General features: G+C 38.1%; 1 protein-coding gene across 4 annotated transcripts in view; it reads left to right on the top strand.

Annotated features, from left to right (window-relative positions):
* IFT88 (intraflagellar transport 88) overlaps window positions 1-18,215 on the top strand; it is a 134,196-nt gene that overhangs the window by 63,201 nt on the left and 52,780 nt on the right. For 3 of the 4 annotated variants that reach the window (XR_006889139.1, XR_006889140.1, XM_046664788.1), the window contains exons 16-20: window positions 1,575-1,661; window positions 7,959-8,145; window positions 10,296-10,404; window positions 12,152-12,302; window positions 13,247-13,362. Coding sequence is in view for 2 of the 4 variants with exons in the window: in XM_046664788.1 (XP_046520744.1) it covers window positions 1,575-1,661; window positions 7,959-8,145; window positions 10,296-10,404; window positions 12,152-12,302; window positions 13,247-13,362 (650 nt within the window). In the remaining 2 variants the exon portion in view is untranslated. Of the gene's footprint in view, window positions 1-1,574; window positions 1,662-7,958; window positions 8,146-10,295; window positions 10,405-12,151; window positions 12,303-13,246; window positions 13,363-15,464; window positions 15,766-18,215 lie in introns of those variants that run through there. The other variant, XM_046664790.1, reaches the window with a different exon arrangement.

Below are 18,215 nucleotides of genomic sequence, written 5' to 3'. Positions count from 1 at the left end.
CGTATTTGCTTAAGGTTAGACCTGGCAGGTAGTTAAAAATGTACCTTCATTTCTCATGGCTTGAAAATGTAATTATATTTCGATTTATTTCAGATCTTTTTTATATACTCCCAGAATTATATTCTGTCATCAGTTTTAGAAAATTCTCAGCCATTAATCTTTCTTTTCTTTTTGGAACTCCAGTTACATTTGTATTAGACCTTTTCACTGTGTTTCCATATTGTCTCTTATGTTCCTCTTTTTTTATTTTTGTAAGAAAGATCAGCCCTGAGCTAGCATTTATTGCCAATCTTCCTCTTTTTCTTTTTTAGGAAAATGGGTCCTGAGCTAACATCTGTATGCCCATCTTCCTCTGTTTTATATGTGGGCCAGCTGCCATGGCACAGCTTGATAACCAGTGTGTAGATCTGCATCTGGGATCTGAACTGGCGAACCCTGGGCCGCTGAAGCAGAGCACGCAAACTTAACTGCTACGCCCCCGGGCTGGCCCCCGATCTTCCTGTTTGCTTGGAGAAGATTGTCACTGAGCAACATCTGTGCCATTCTTCCTCTATTTTATGTGGCATGCCACCACAGCTTGGTTTTACAAATGGTGCTAGGTCTGTGCCTGGGATCTGAACCTGTGAACCCTGGGCCACCAAAGCCGAGCGCATGAACTTAACCTCTATGCCGATAGGCTGGCCCCTCTTATGTTCTTTTCTAAGAACGTGTTTTAACCTTTTTTTTTTTACTTTTTTTTTTTAAAGATTGGCACCTGAGCTAACATCCATTGCCAGTCTTCTTTTTTTTCCTCTTCTCCCCAAAGCTCCTTCAGTACTTAGTTGTGTATTCTAGTTGTAGGTCCTACTGGCTCTGCTATGTGGGATGCCGCCTCAGCATGGCCTGATGAGTGGTGCTAGGTCCACGCCCAGGATCCAAACCAGCGAAACCCTGGGCCACCGACGCAGAGTGTGCAGACTTAACCGCTTGGCCATGGGGCCAGTACCCTGCTTTAACCTTTTCTTTTGCAGTGCTTATTTCAGTCTGAACATTTTCTGGGATCTTGACCTTAAAATCCTGGTTGCCTTAGTAGCTCTCCACTGCCTTCAAAAAATATTTTTAGTGCTTCATCAAGCTTTTCTAATTGTTCTCTGTAGGAGAATGGTTTTCTATAGGCTAGTCTCTGATAGCCAGAAGCGGAAATTCTAGAATTATTCTGTAAATAGCAAATTTGATCATGTGTTTTAAATAAAACCTTGCCCCCTACCTCATTATGCAAGATAAACACTAAACTGTGTCACAAGGCTCGATATTTACTCTTCTTTTCAGCTGTTTCTAATCTGCTGTTAAACCCATCTATTGTGTTCTTAATTTTAGTTATTTTATTTTTAGTTTCATTTTATTCTTTTTTATAAATTTTAATTCTCAAATGAAATTCTCATCTTGTTATTTGTTTTCTTAAAGATATTAGTCCTACCCTCTTTTGCCCTTCCTTGGTCTTCCACTCTAGATACACTGACTGATCTTTTCCCCAATCTTAAGCCTGAATACTGTCATGTTACTGTAGTAATAACTTTCAGATATTTCATTTCTAGGCTGTAGAAACCTTAAAAATGTTTGAAAAAAAGGACAGTAGAGTGAAAAGTGCAGCTGCAACCAACCTCTCATTCCTGTATTATTTGGTAAGTTCTGTTTTTTTTTCACAATTAAGAGTTTTGGTAATGTGATATTTTTATGTTGCTAAATTTCTGCCTGAGGAGTATGCCTAAGGAGCAGCTCCAAAGAAGACTGGTGGAGATGTCAGCAGAATGGAGTGTATAGAGGGTCTGGTCATGATAAGTTCTGGACCAGGAGTGAGTTCATGGATGTGAGTGAGAGGACCATCTTCAGAAGGAGAAGGAGGGAAAAAAATTGTGGTGGTAAGCATCACATCATAGAATTAGAGTGTAGATCTGGGAGATGAGCTAGAGATACATTTCAACTCCATGTTGGGAATAAAGAAAGTGACATCTTGGGTGAAATGATTTATGTATGGTTACAGTGTCATCGATAACAAGCATACTTGAGCATCTACTGATGCCAGTCATGGGGAATACCAGAAGTTTAAAAGGGAACTTTCTTCATTTGGGACAAAGAAGGCAGGTGGGTAGACTAGGAAGGAAGAAAGGAAGGTTGGCAGAAAACAAATTAATGTGGATAGCAAGTACTTGAGACATTCAGAGGAGGCAAATAACCTTTTAATTTATGACTTTCAGGGAAGATTTCCTAAGGTTGGATCTTGAAAGTCAGAATATAGATAAGAGAGAAAGAAACGTTTGTGGGGAGACCAAAGGAGTAAACAAAAGCACAGAGACGAGAACGCTGGGCAGGGAGATGAGCCTCAAGATTGCTGTGTTTAGTTAGAACATGTCCAGTCCCCACGGAGCTTCTGCTCTGTGCACCATTGGGGACTGCTGCCCTGCTGAACTAACATCACGGTGGGAAGGTGTTCCACCCTCATACGTGTTAGGATGGGAGAGAGGTCAAACCACTGGTGAAGGTGACTCCAGTGTTCTAAATCTACTGGCAGGAGAGTGGTGCCAAGTCCATGTCCAGAGGAGGTTTCAGGTTCAGGGGAAAGATGCTGAGTGTGTTTTTAAATATATTTTAAAAATGTTTGTACTGTTGGTGATACATTCAAATAGAAATGTCCAGGAGGCATGTGATGCTGATCTCAGACAGGACATCAGGGTCAGAGATAAAATGTGATGATCGTCTCTGTAAAGGTTAAACCTTTGATAATAGATGCTATGGACTGATTGTCTGTGTGCCCCCAAAATTTGTATATTGAAGCCCTAGTCCCCAGTGTGACTATATTTGGAGGTGGGGGCTCTGTTATGTTAGATGAGGTCATAAGGAGGGAAGCCCCCATGATGGGGTTAGTGCCCTTGATAGAAGAGGAGACCAGAGTGCGCTGTCTCCGCCATAAGAGGACGCAGCAAGGAGGCCATCTGCAAACCACGAACTGGGCTCTCACCAGACCCCGAATTTGCTGACACCTTGATCTTGGACCTCCCAGCCTCCAGAACTGTGAGAAATAAATATTTGTTGTTCAAGTCACACAGTCTGTGGTATTCTGTTATAGCAGGCTGAGCTAAGACAATAGAGGGTATCTCCAAGGGTGAGAGCATAGCACAGAACTGAGAACTAACTTTGGGGTGTGCATACGTTGAAGAGGCCAGAGTAAGAATCAGATCGGGAAGACAGCAGAAGAACTATAGGATGCTTTCTTTGAAGTAAAGGAAGGCACGAAGAGGAAGTATGTAATAGTGAAATCAGAGAGGTAGTACAAGAAAAGGAAAGCTCAGACAAGGCCGCTGTCGCCCAGTGAGACGCAGACTCCAAGATGGAGATTAACCTGCAGGAAGTTTGCTGGGGAGAGCTCTGTGGATCAGCACCGCAGGGAGAAAGGTAGGAAGCAGCATTGCGCAGAGGGAGACATGAGGCTGCGATGTAGTCACCACAAGGCCTGAGCCAACCCCGTAGGACACTTTGAAGCTGGGACGGCAGCTCAGCACTCTCCCCTCTTGGGGTGAGGGGACTGGGCCTCTGTAGCCCTGTGTCACCCAGTCGCTGGATATCTGGCCTGCTCACAGGAGGGGCAGGACTTCAGGCACGGTGCCTCTGCCTCTTCGGCCCAGGGTAATTCGTAGACAGGGCTGGCGGCCAAGGCTGGCGGCCAGCACCATTCCCGGCAGCTCTGAAGGACAGGTCTCAGGGGCGAGGCACAGCCTCCACTATAGCCGTTACGTGTTGAATGTAGGAAATTGTGAGTGAATTTTGTGAACATGGTTTCATGAGTGATCAAGTCTTTACCAAGCTTGGTGAATGTATGGGAGGAGACCAAGAACATTTTTAAAGAAGGAAGAGATTGGTTAGATTTAGTCAACTGAGCAGAGCCAGTGGAGCATCAGATCAATAATTTGTTGTGCCTGGTTGTGAGGAAAATGGTTGTTTTGAGGAAGAATGATGTCTCTTATGTAGTTATATTTAATATATAGTTGAAGATATATTTTTGGTATCCAGTATATAGTTGTATCAGTTTTCTATTGCTCTGTAATAAGCCACCCCAAAACTTAGTGGCTTAAAATAACTATGTATTTGCGCACCTTCTACCTGAAGGGACTGGGTTTACCTGAGTGGTCCTTATGCTGGTCTGGCCTGGGATCATTCATACTGCTGCCATCATCTGAGGCTTGACTGAGTCTCAGATGCTTCCCTGATGTCTGGCACTTAGCTGAGCTGTTGGCCAGGCGTCTTAGTCCTCTTTCACAGTGCTTCTCCGGTGGAAGAGCCCAGATTTCTTTTTTTTTTTTTAAGATTGGCACCTGAGCTAACAACTGTTGCCAATCTTCTTTTCTTAATTTTTTTTATTCTTCTCCCCAAAGTCCCCCAGTACATAGTTGTATATTCTAGTTGTGAGTGTCTCTGGTTGTGGCATGTGGGACACTGCCTCAGCATGGCCTGATGAGAGGTGCCATGTCTGTACCCAGGATCTGAACCAGCAAAACCCCAGGCTGCCAAAGTGGAGTGCATGAACCCAACCACTCGACCATGGGGCTGGCCACAAGCCCAGACTTCTTACATGGGATAGGGTCCATAAGAGGAGACCCCTGTGCACAGGTGCTTCTCAGGCTTTTGTGTGCGTTGAATTTGTTGTTATCATATTGGGAAAAACAAACATAGGAAAGAACCATACAAGGGCATGAATACTGGGAGATGTGATCTATTAGGGGCATTATTTTAACAATCTATCACTGCCTGCATTCAAGCCCAAATTATTCACATCCTTTCCATATGCAAAATGTACTTAACCTCTCCCAAGACTCTCATGGTCTCGTGCAGTTACAGTATCAGGCTCAAAGGCTGTCATCTACATCAGGTCTGGATAGAGATGGGGCTTTCTCAGGCACAGGTCCTCTTGATCCAGAGTTCTGGGAATAATAAAAACATGTCATCTGCCCCCATACACTACATCTCACAGGATGTAGTGAGATAAGAATGGGATAACTGTAATAAACACTCCCATTCAAAAGGGGTGAGATGGAAGCACCTAACAGTCACTGGTCCTTAACAGTTCTGAAATCCAGCTAAGCACGTGTGTCAGTGCCCCTAATGTGGGAGAAGGGAATATTCCTTGATTAGGGCCCAGCTCTGATTGGAGTGATCCCCCAATCCTTTAGTCTCTGTAGTGCTTGGTTCCGTCTTCTGAGAACCCTTTTGTTCTATAGAAAAAATAACTTATGTTTGCAGCTGATTAACTTTGTTAGTCTGCCTTCTGCCCAGAAAAATTTTAGGCCCAGAGACCTTTTTTCATTTTGGACTGGGTCTGTCCCTAATTTAATCTAATCTGGGAACACTTTTGTTAGTACAACTCCCTTAAAAACTTGGCAGATTTCTATAAATCTCATTAGGATTTCCTTCATGCCCCAAAAGCCAAATCCATAATTCTTTTCAAAGCAGACCCCTTTTTCTCTTAGGTGTACAAGGATGCTGAGGAATAGAGCCCTAAAGATGCTTAGAAGCTTTTTCTACTTGAGAGAGAGGCTCTACTCTGCTAGGCACTGCCTTAAGTCTTGTTTGCAAAGGATGTCAGAGCTATACCCTTGATTTGATCTCTACCATGCAACCATTTCTTACTTTGAGAATCTTTTGCCACCAAGAGAAACTGGAGACATTAAATAATTTTATTTTCCAACACATCAAGTCCTAGTTCCTCCATATTTCTTCTGAATTCTAGCTGCAAACTCTGAATAGTTCTCTCCTTAGCTCCTCTCTCTCACTGTACCTTATCACACCCAGTTAAAATAACTTAGTTGGCACTTTCAGCAACCTCCTTAGCCACATGTACATGTTCATTAAGTACATTTTCTATCTTCTAAGTCAATGTAGATGCCAAGGAACAGTTGTCTCGTGACTACAAAACATGCCTTGCCCTTTATCAAGCCTCTAATAACAATTGCTCACTGCTTTTCCAAACTCCACTAATGGTTCATCATCTCTCCAGTCTCCATCAGCAACCCTTCACTGCTTTTCTAAATTTTACCTGCTGCCTACTCCAAAAGACAATGTTATATGATTTAGTTTTTATGACAGCAGCACCCTACTTTTAGGTACCAATTTTTATATCAAAGTTCAGAGTCCATACAAATACTTGTACATAAATGTTCATAGCAGCATCATTTATAATAACCAAAAGTGGGTGAAAACAACCCAAGTGTCTCAACAATGAATGGATAAACAAAATGTGGCATATCCATACAATGGGATATTATTCAGTTCTAAAAAGGAGTGAGGTACTGATAAGTGGTACAACATGAATAAACATCAAAAACATTATGCTAAGTGAAAGAAGCCAGACGTAAAAAAGTCACATATGGGGGCCGGCCTGGTGGCACAGTGGTTAAGTTTGCACATTCTCCTTCTCAGCGGCACGGGGGTTCTCCTGTTCAGATCCCAGGTGCAGACATGGCACCACTTGGCAAGCCATGCTGTGGCAGGCGTCCCACATATAAAGTGGAGGAAGATGGGCACAAACGTTAGCTCAGGGCCAGGCTTCCTCAGCAAAAAGAGGAGGATTGGTGGCAGATGTTAGCTCAGGGCTAATCTTCCTCAAAAAAAAAAAAGTCACATATTATTATATTTATTATGAAATGTCCAGAATGGACAAATCCATGGAGACAGAAAGCAGATTAGTGGTTGGCAGGTGCTGGGGGGAAGGGAGAATGGGGAGTGACTGCTAATTGGTGCAGGATTTCTTTCGAGGATGATAAAAATGTTAGGGAAATGTAATGTTATGGATACTGGTGATGGTTGTATGACTTTGTGAATGTGTTAAATGCCACAGAATTGTATGTTTTTAAAGGGTTTTTTAATGATATGTGAATTATATTCTCAATTTTTTTAAAGTTCAATCAGGGAAGCAGTCACTGTGAATGTTACGGGAAAAGGGATATAGGAATTAGAACTTATACAGTGGTAGAGGAGCTATGCAGGTAAAGGTGTGGAAGGAGGACTTGGGGAACTGAGAAGGGATCACCCATAAGTAGCCAGGTTTGTCCAGCAGCCACCCAACGGGGGACTTCATGAAGAGGTGTATGGGAAGTGATTGCCTCTGTACAGCTGCTTCCTCTGTGGGTCCACAGCCAAGCACCATCATGGATCTGGATTGCTCTGGTCAGCAGAGACAGCACAGTCAGGAAGAAGAGCCAGACGTGGAGTGGAAGTAAGTGAGGACAGACTGGAACCCATGGACATCAGTCCTGCAGCTGATGACCAGCAAAAGACCTTCAGAAAGTAAAGGCTGCTGCTTCATGTCTGCAATCTACATGTCCTAGAAGTTCCTTTTGGCCAAGTCTAGAAGAGAACCATACAGGGAAGAGGATTCTAGGAAGTGTGGCTCTCAGCTTAACTAAGCTGATATGGCACAAACAGCTGCACTACTTAAGAACTGAGAGGTCCACGTGGCATGCATGAATAATGGCAAGGTTCTGATCGAGCATTTGGTAGCAGAGACAAAGAGAAGATGATTGCTAGAAATGCAAGACCTAGTAAGTGATGCAGCCAGTTTGAGGGGGGAGCAGAAAGGATAGTGATGCTTCCATAGCTATTTCAATGCTTTAGGTTTGGGAAGCATAGTACTGCAGTAATAATGACATGAAATTTGGGCCCTCGAAATGGAGCTACCTACATATAAATAATGTTGTTAGTCAAACCAGGAGACTGTGGAGAAGCCAATTATAAGAAACTTGGGTAGTCGAAAGAGCTTGATGATTAAAAATCTTTTGCAGAATAAGCCTATCAAGACCAAAATATGTAAAATATTTCTGTTCATCCTATCTGTAGTCTCAGAAAGTCTGTTTATCATATCAATAATTTCAAAACAGAAAAGATATTTGATCAACTTTGAATAATTTGTATATGTTTGGTACTTTATTTAGGAAAATGAATTTGCACAAGCCAGCAGCTATGCAGATTTAGCTGTGAACTCTGATAGATACAATCCATCAGCTCTTACTAATAAAGGGAATACAGTTTTTGCAAATGGTGATTATGAGAAGGCAGCTGAATTCTATAAAGAGGCTCTAAGAAATGATTCTTCTTGTACTGAAGCACTTTATAATATTGGTAAGTAAAACAGGGAGAATTGCTTTCTTTTGTTCTTTTTGCTTTTCGATTCTTTTTTTTTTTTCCTTCAAAGAGCTCTAACTCAAGAGGAGGAGAAGAGTTGAAAAGAAGATCCTTGGATCATAGGTTATTTTTTTTTTTAATTTTTTATTGAGTTAATGATAGGTTACAATCTTGTGAAATTTCAGTTGTACATTGTCTGTCAGTCGTGTTGTCGGTGCAACCCTTCACCCTTTGTGGCCACCCCACAACCCCCCTTTCCCCTGGTAGCCACTAGTCTGTCCTCTTTGTCCACATGTTCAATCATAGGTTATTTTTTAATGGAATTCATGATTCAAAAGCTGTACACATGTAAAATTTGGATAGATGTTGCCATATTACCCTCTGAGAAAATTTTTCCAATTTCTGTTTCCACTGTGGTGTATGAGATGACTGATTTCCCAAATTCCTACTAATACTGAATATTATAATTCAACTTTTGCCAAACTGAGAGGTGAAAAAAATCACATTTTCTTCCTTTTTAATTATGAGCAGTTCCAAACATAAAAAAATTGTACGAGAAAAATAAATACCCATGTACCTACAACCTGAAGGCTCACCACTATCCATTTTCTTCCCTTCCCTGAAATGAGTGTCATTCCTTCCTGTTCCTGAGTTTGCAGTGTTGCAGACACATCTTGATGCAATACTGTGTCTTATCTCTTGGGTTATTAATGAAGTTTCTTTTGATGTTTTCTTCTCCCTACATAGGTTTGTTTTGGGTTTTTTTTGGTTTGCTTGTTTGTTTTATCCTCTCTCTGTCATGTTACAACTTATCCTCAGATGTCTGATGGTCCTGGCCTGTCTCCTCATATTTAGGAGTTTGCAGCTAAAAGCTGAGTGGGATCTCTGGGGCCACAAGTGAGATTGATGGACGGGCACCCTGCCATAGGGCCATCTGTCTGATCTGTTTAGTTGGGGCACTGCCCGTCAGTCAACTGGATCTTTTCCTTCCAGAGAAGACTCTTTAATTTCCTGCCAGAGGAGAAAGGAAGACCTGTCTGGGTTGGGAGGAGAGGAGGCAGGGTGAAATTAGCAATCTTGGATGGAGTCAAGGAGAGCTTCACTGAGAAGGTGACGTTTAAAGTCATGTTGGAAGGAAGGGAGGATCTGACCATTTGGATACCTGGGAAAAGAGCATTCCTGGCAGAGGGAGGTGAAGAGCAAAGGCCTTAATGCAGATTGCTTGCCTAGATATGTACTTGGGGCTGGCCCCGTGGTTGAGTGGTTAAGTTTGTGCGGTCCGCTGCAGGCGGCCCAGTGTTTCATTGGTTCGAATCCTGGGTGCAGACATGGCACTACTCATCAAACCATGCTGAGGCAGTGTCCCACATGCCACAACTAGAAGGACTCACAATGAAGAATATACAACTATGTACTAGGGGGCTTTGGGGAGAAAAAGGAAAAAAATAAAATCTTTAGATACGTACCGATTTATTCTCTTTGTAAGTTTTAAATACCTTCCCTAGTCCATTGCTTGACTTTTAACTTTATAATTTCTTTTGTCAAACAGAATTTTAAGATTTTTTATATAGTCAAATTTGGCTTTTTGAAAATTTGTGCCTTCATTTGTTTATTGCTTTGCAGAGCCCTTCCCTTCCCCAAGATTACAACATCACTTTCTTATATTTTTGTATCATTCTTTTACAGCTTTGTTTTTTCCTTTTAGCTTTAAAGTAAATTTTGAATTTATTCCTATTGTGAATAAATTCACAATAGGAATCTATGTTTTTTTCTTCATCATAGTCAATTGTCCTGGCACCATTTATTCCTAGTCCCTTAGTCCTCATTGATTTTAAATGCCCATTAACTGAGTTCTGTAACTGAGTCAGTTTCTCAACAATTTTTCTGTCTGTTAATCTGTTTGTCATTCCTGCTCCCCTACGACACTAAAATCACTAAAGCTTTATGGCATGTTTTGGTATCTACCAAACATTAGTGAAAAGCCCAGCCCGCTCCACCCACATTGCTCTTTTCTTTAAAAAGTTCTGTTCATCTTTATTTTTTCTTCTGGATGAATATTTATGTATATTTAAAGATTTATTCTGTTACTTTGAGAAAATTCACTCCCAGTAATAGTGCTAATAGCTTTTCTTTCTCTTCTTTTTAAGGCCTTACCTATAAGAAGCTAAACCGGCTTGATGAAGCTTTGGACTGTTTCCTGAAACTTCACGCAATCCTGAGAAACAGCGCCCAAGTTCTGTACCAGATAGCACATGTGTATCTTACGTGAAAAACTTAAGGACAGTTATTAATTCACTCAATTGGTGATTGAATACCAATTATTAAATAAGCTTAACCAAGGAAGTAATTGATGAGGATAATATTTTAAAACCTATCAGGTTAATGTGTGATGAAAGTATTGAGTGATCCTATTTTAAAAGATCATTTGCATTTATAAGAGGAATTATTTAAAGGTTAAAACTGTTTATTAAATTTTGGAAATAATTGAAGCAATTGAGTATGACATGTTGCATACTCATAAGCTATTCATTGAATATGGATTAGATACTTTAGAATGTGTTAGCTCTGAGTCTTACAGGGTATTTTTGAAGCAGTCACTTACTAATTAAAAGGAAAATATTGTTTATTACTGATAGTACTACTGATTGAGTTTGGATAATTTATCTTGTGTATTTTAGCTGACCATGTAGGTTTGGTGAATGTAACTCTCCGAACGCCTTAACCCTCCAAAATTACACAGTAGTTTGTATGGATTCGCTCATTCGTTCATTCAGTAGTCGTTTATTGACTGGGTACTATATGTGCCAGTATCATATTTAGAACTCTGGGGAATGTTGAAATATAAAATACTGCTCTCGTGTCAGTTTCTTCTACAACTCTTAGCTTTCTTTAGTTTTTTTTCCCCCTTGCCCTTGTTTGGAAAAGCATAAATTTGTTAATGTTTTTAATGCCTTTGACACTATTTGAAAAACACTTTAATTTCTCTCCTTATTTAAGAAAAAAACTTTGACAACAACATTGGGAAGGATTAAAATCTTATATAGGGTTTTAAGTTACCATTGGCTTGATATAAATTTTATATAAATATGTTTAGAAAAAAGTATATTATGAGACATACCGTTAATAATTGTAAGTAGTATCTGCTGTCCTTAGGGTAGAGTAGATAAAAAAATTCTTTTGTTAAAAATTTTAGTTTGGGGGCAGATGGCTTCGTAGTTATTTCTTTTAGCCTTTTTGTTTTGTCCATTTAATTTCTCTGAAATTGCCAGTGTCATGAACTGATACTACCCAGTTCATCATCACTTTAGATCGAATCGAGTAATTGCTACATTTAAGGCTGAGTTTCTTTCCTTGTTTTTATGTTTTCTTATGGTATCACATTTGTCATCATTAAAAATAGAAGGCTCTTTTTCAATAAAACTTTGGATTGGGGTATTTTCATTTCATTGAAACATCTAATATAAAAGTAAATAGTAAGTAATCAATAAGTATTGGTGTGAATAAATTATTTGAGTATGTGCAGAGGACTGACTAGGCACAAAAGCTACAAAAAAAACAGCTCTGTATTTTGGGCTTATAATCTAATTAGGGAAAACTCATAGGAAAACACGTGGAAACTATTCCCTTAATATGTTTAATATGTTGAGCATGTTAAGAGAGGTAGAATAATTGAACACAACATTCAGGCATTTTTATTAAGGACAAATTTTGGACAATGCTGTGAATAAAATGGCAAACTGTTAATTCTCCTAGAAATTTGGGAGTTGATCTTAGTGGACAGTAACAAAGCAAAAGGAAAAACAAGGTGTGTGTATGATACAAGGGCGTTATTTACAGTACTGCTCCATTTGTCATCCTTATCCCTGGAGAAATACAGAGTAAACTATTAAATAGCACGTTACTATAGGCTAAGAGACAGTTTTATTGTAATGTTGTTTTTAGGTTTCCCTATTGATCAATGAATTTAGAAAAATTGTGTTATCCTTAACTGAAATTGTCCAAGATATGAATTAATGGAAGATCCCAATCAAGCTATTGAATGGTTAATGCAACTGATCAGTGTTGTTCCAACTGATTCTAGAGCTTTATCTAAACTAGGAGAATTATATGATAGTGAAGGAGATAAATCTCAAGCATTTCAATATTATTATGAGGTAGGTATATAATCTTACTTTCCTTCTACTTTTTAGCTTTTATGAATTATTATAAAAAAAAACAAACAAAAAACACAGCTTCCTGGGGCTGGCCTGGTGGCGTAGTCATTAAATTTGTGTACTCCACTTCGGCCGCCCGGGGTTCACGGGTTCGGATCCTGGGCGCGGACCTATACACTATTCATCAAGCCATGCTTTGGCAGTGTCCCATATACAAAATAGAGGATGACTGGCAGAGATATAAGCTCAGGACCAGTCTTCCTCACACACACCAAAAAAACCAGCCTTTTAATTTTTAAAATTTAGAAATGCTTATTAGTTTTTAAATGAGTAATGATTTAAAATAAAGCATTTGTGGAATATAAAGTTAGTTTTGATTAAAATTAATAAAAACTGAAATTAAAAGTACAGTTTTTTTTTCTTTTGAAGCATGATTTTCATCCCTTTTTGATTCTATTACATATTGAATTTGATTCAGATTATATATCAGTACATCAAAAAGATATATATAGATAATTTTAAAATGTGTCAAATTTTGTTTTCTAAATCTTGTACAATTTCAAAATTCATAAAGTGCTTATGACAGCTCATAGTTTTTTATTAAGAAATTTCACAGTGGATATGGGGCCAGCCTCGTGGCCGAGTGGTTAAGTTTGTGTGCTCCACTTCGGCGGCCCAGGGTTTCACTGGTTCAGATCCTGGGCACAGACATGGCACTGCTGGTTAGGCTACGTTGAGGTGGTGTCCCACATGCCACAATTAGAAGGACCCACAACTAAAATATACAACTACATACTGGGGGGATTTGGGGAGAGAAAGCAGAAAAAAAATTTTTTTAAAAATTTCACAGTGGGTAAATTAACCCATTCAATAGGTAAAATGTTCAAAAATTAAATTATACATTGCCACTGAAGTTGTATTGTCATGTTCCTTATTTTTTCCAGTCGTATAGGTATTTCCCTTCTAACATCGAAGTCATTGAGTGGCTTGGAGCCTATTACATTGACACCCAGTTTTGTGAAAAAGCCATTCAGTACTTTGAAAGAGCTTCTCTTATACAGTAAGTAACTATTATGATGATATGTTTAGTTAAATATCTTGTGTTGAGATTTGATTTTATCCCTAGAATTAGAATCTTATAGACATATTAAGTTCATGAACAAATATTAGTGAACATTTATGCATTATTTCCATTTTCTTGTATTATGTTCCATTTTAGTTGTTTTTATTTTGATAAATATATTTTCCTTATATGCAAAAGTTTTAAAAATACCTTCTTTAAGATCCTTTTTTTAATGTATTCACATCTCAGCAAACAAATATTATTTCTTTATCCATCAAATAATGACTACCTCAGTTCTAGGACGAAGTTTCATTTCTGAAAGCGTTCTAATAGAAGTTGTGTTGGTTTCAATTTATAAGTGATACATGTTGTATATTAAAAATTAAACTCTTAAAGATGTCTTTAATTTTACATCAGAATGTTTTGTACATGTCTGACTCAAAAATAACTAGAATATATCATATTTTGCTTTGTTTTTGGCCAAACTGAATTTTAACATTAAATATGACTTTTAATCATTTAAACGATAAAGAAATGCTTAATAATTTGAGTGATCTGTGTAATTTAGATTAGGCAATTAGTTTTTATGACACTTGCTTCACGTAAATATTTTGTGAATTATAAAACTGACTACCAAGCATAGAGGGATAGTTTATTTATGTGCTTGAGACTGAAGTTAGATAGGTTATATACTGTAAACTTTTTATTATGCTTAATATTAACTCTAACCTTAGCCGTTAGCTGATGTAAGACACTTTCTCCTTTGAGGCTTCATCCACCACTGTTCCATCCTTGACTCCCATTTGTGAATTTCCCATTTGTGAATTTCCTGTGTTGACCTGACAGTCCTTCCCTTATCTAGTCTAGATCATGCTGTTTTTTTCTATCCTATCAGTAGTCACAAATCTTGGCCTTCCTAACTATTGATCTTTACTCCTCTGCAATTCTGCTGCCTAGATCTTATGTGATTTTGATTATCATCCAGCACATTTATACAAATAAATTCCTACATTGTAATATCCAGCTGTCTGAACATAACCTTCTCTCCTTCCAGCTTCCATACTCCCTACTTTCCAGTATGCCTTTCTTTGATAGAATTGAGACCTCCAATTTCTTGACCTTTCTTTCTCTTGCAGTCTCAGTCTCTCCTGGCTTTAGTTCTGAGTCTGTCTTTTCTAGGCTACTTGATTGATCATATCTATTCCCTTACTTGCTCTTGGTTACTTTTTCTCTGTTGCTTTGTTGCCTCTTTCATCTCCCCAAATTTTAGTTCATGAATTAATGTAACCATTCATTCCATTCTTATACAAGAATGGGAAACAGTATTGGACATAAATTATGTGACCAGATGAATTGATGACATACACATTTGTATCATGTGAACGCTGCTCATCAGTCTTAAGTGTTTCTGATTATCTCTCCCTCCTTTTTCTCTCACAGATCTCCTCAGCTTCTCTCCCTGTTTTACACTTAAATTTCCCAGAAAATAGAAATCTTTCCTAGGAACTCCCCTAAACATTTCCCTCTTCCTGCTTTCCTATAAATTTACTTGCACCTATTTTTGCCTCCTTCTTCCTAAGTGACAGAGACATTTAATATGCATTAATTACCCCTCCTGAGCATTTATTTTCTGTACTATACATCTTAATTTCCACCTTTTCTCCTTTTTTTATATGCTCAGTCTTTGTTTGCCATGTAAGTTTTACCTCTACAATAAAAATGTAAGCTCTTTGGAGGTGGTGCAGAGGTCTGTACTTATGTTACATAGTTCTTTACATATTTCAGAATAGTTGGCATATAGTTGCAGTAAATTATATTACATATCTTTGCTGTTTCTTTCCTATAGAAACTCCTCACCTTGCTGTATTCTTAGTAATCTTTATGATTCTGGTATTTTGGTAATTGGTTTAAGCCTCTACTGTTATTTTCTGTTTTCATAAATCCATAAATCATGCCTTAAAACTTCAAGAAATCCTAGTCCTAACTGGTCCATTTAATGTAATTTTATTATGGTGCTGCATTAGAAAATGTTCTTTAGTATTTATCATGATTATTATTATTATGGAATACCATCAAGCAGACCGATGTATACATTATAGGAGTTCTGGAAGGAGAAGAAAGAGAATGGACCAGAGAGATTATTTGAAGAGATAATGACTGAAACTTCCCAAATTTGAGGAAGATATGGATCTACAAATGCAAGAAGCTCAATGAACTTCAAATAGGAAAAACCCAAAGAGACTCCCAACAAGACACATTATAATAAAATTGCTGAAAGACAAAGAGAATCTTGAAAGCAAGCAAAGAAAAGTGACACATCATGTAGAAGGGATCCTCAGTAAGATTATCAGCAGATTTCTCAGCAGAAACCTGGGAGGCCAGAAGGCAGTGGGATAACATATTTAAAGTCCTAAAATAAAGAAAATGTCAACCAAGAATTCCATATCTAGCAAAACTGTCCTTCGAGAATGAAGGAGAAATTAAGACATTTCCAGATAAACAAAAGCTAGAGGAATTCATTACTAGTACATCTACCCTACAAGAAACTTAGACATGTTTAAGTTTTTAAGTGTAAATCTAAGTCTAAGATGTAAGAAACAATTAAAGAACACTTGTAAAGATAACTTCATAGGTAAATGTAAAAGCCAGTATTATTGTGGTTTTGATTTGGTTTATAACTTCTCTTTTTCCTGTATGATTTAAAGGCAAATGCACAAAAAGGAATGCACAGAAAAGGAATGAAGTGAATCAAAATAGTACACTACCAAAAAATCAGCCAAATACCAAAAAAGAGCAGTAATGGGGGAATTGAGGAATAAAAAACAGTAATAGGCATAGAAAACAAATAGCTAAATAGCAGAAGCCAATTGTTTTATATCAGCAATAACATTAAGTGGAAATATATTAAACTCTCCCATTAAAAGACAGAGATTGGCAGATTGAATAGAAAATCAGGATCCTTCTGTATGCTGTCTACTAGGTACTCACTTTAGATATAAGGGTACAAAGAGGTTGAAAGCAGATAGGTGGAAAAAGATGTTCCATGCAAATAGTAACCAAAAGAGAGCTGGGCTAGCTATGTTATTGTCAGATGAAATGGACTTTAAATTACAAAAGATTATAAGAGGCAGAGAAGGATGTTATATATTGATAAAAAGCTCATTACTACAAGAATATATAACAATTATAAACAGATACACAACTAAAGGAGGAAACCAAGAGTATATGAAACAAAAATGGACAGAATTGAAGGGAGAAATAGATAGTCCTACAATAGTAGTTGGAGACTTCAATAGCCTACTTTCAATAATGGATAGACAAGTGAGACAGAAGATCAGTAAGGAAATAGAGAACTTGAGCAACACTATGAACTAATTAGATGTAACAGTTTTGTACAGAACACTCAACCCAACAAGAGCAGAACACACATTCTTCTCTAGTGCACATGGCACATTCCCCAAGATAGGCTATATGTATTAGGCCACAAAACAAGTCTTAATAAATTTTAAAAGACTGAAATCATGCAAAGTAACTTTTCCTGTCACAATGAAATGAAACTATAAATCAACAAAAGAAGGAAAACTGGCAAATTCACAAATATGTGGAAATTAAGACGCTCTTAACCAGTGGGTCAGAGATGAAATCAGAAGGGAAATTAGAAAATACCTTGAGATGAATGAAAATGGAACATAACATACCAAAACTTATGGGATGCAGCAAAAGCAGTGCTAAGAGGAAAATTTATAGCTGTAAATACACACATTAAAAGAGAAGAAAGATCTCACATTAATAACCTAACTAATTCCTTAAGGAATTATTTTTAAAAAAAACAGCAAATTAAACCCACAGCTAGCAGAAGGAAGGAAATTATAAAGATTAGGGTAAAGATAGATAAAATGGAGAATAGCAAAACAAATAGGGAAAATCAATGAAACCAAAAGTTGATTCTTTGAAAAGATCAACAAAATTGACAAATCTTTGATTGTTAGATTGATGAAGAAAAAAAGAGAAAAGACAAATTACTAAAATCAAAAATGGAAGTAGGATCATTACTACCAATTTTACAGAAATAAAAAAGATTATGAGAATACTATGAGTAGTTGTATGCCAACAAATTAGATAACCTGGATAAAGTGGACAAATTCCTTGAAACACACAATCAACCAAAACTGACTCAGGAAGAAATAGAAAATCTGAATAGACCTATAACTAGTAATGAGATTCAATTAAGTAATCAAAAATATTCCAATAAAGAAAATCCCTGGACCAAGTGGCTTGACTGGTGAATTCTACTGTAATGTTTAATTTTAGTGTCAACTGGACTGTCCACTGGGTGCCCACATTAAACATTATTCCTAGGTGTATCTGTGAGGGTGTTTCCTGATAAGACGAGCGTTTGAATTGGTCTGGTGGACTCAGTAGATTGCCCACCCCAGTGTGAGTGGCATCACCCATCTCTTGAAGGACTGGATAGAACAAAAGGCAGAGCAAGGAGGAATTTGTCCCTTTTTCCTGCCTCACTGTTGAGCTGGGACGTTTCATCTCACCTTCTCCTGCCCTTGGACTAGGATTTACACCATCAGCTCCCCTAGTTATCAGGCCTTCAGACTTGGACTGAATTATACCACTAGCTTTACGGGGTCTCCAGCTTGTGGACAGCAGATTATGGGACTTCTTAGCCTCCATAATCACATGAACCAGTTTGTCATAACAAGCCAATCAATCTCTCATTCTCTCATTCTCTCATTCTATGTGACCAGCCTTATCGTGATACCAAAGCCAAGCAAAGACACTACAAGAAAAGAAATCTACAGACCAATATCCCTGATGAATATAGATGCAAAAATCCT

This window comes from Equus quagga, chromosome 6, assembly GCF_021613505.1.
Source record: "Equus quagga isolate Etosha38 chromosome 6, UCLA_HA_Equagga_1.0, whole genome shotgun sequence".
Classification (NCBI taxonomy): domain Eukaryota; kingdom Metazoa; phylum Chordata; class Mammalia; order Perissodactyla; family Equidae; genus Equus; species Equus quagga.
The sequence above is the reverse complement of the archived record's forward strand: the minus strand, read 5'-3'. Positions and strand labels throughout refer to the sequence as shown.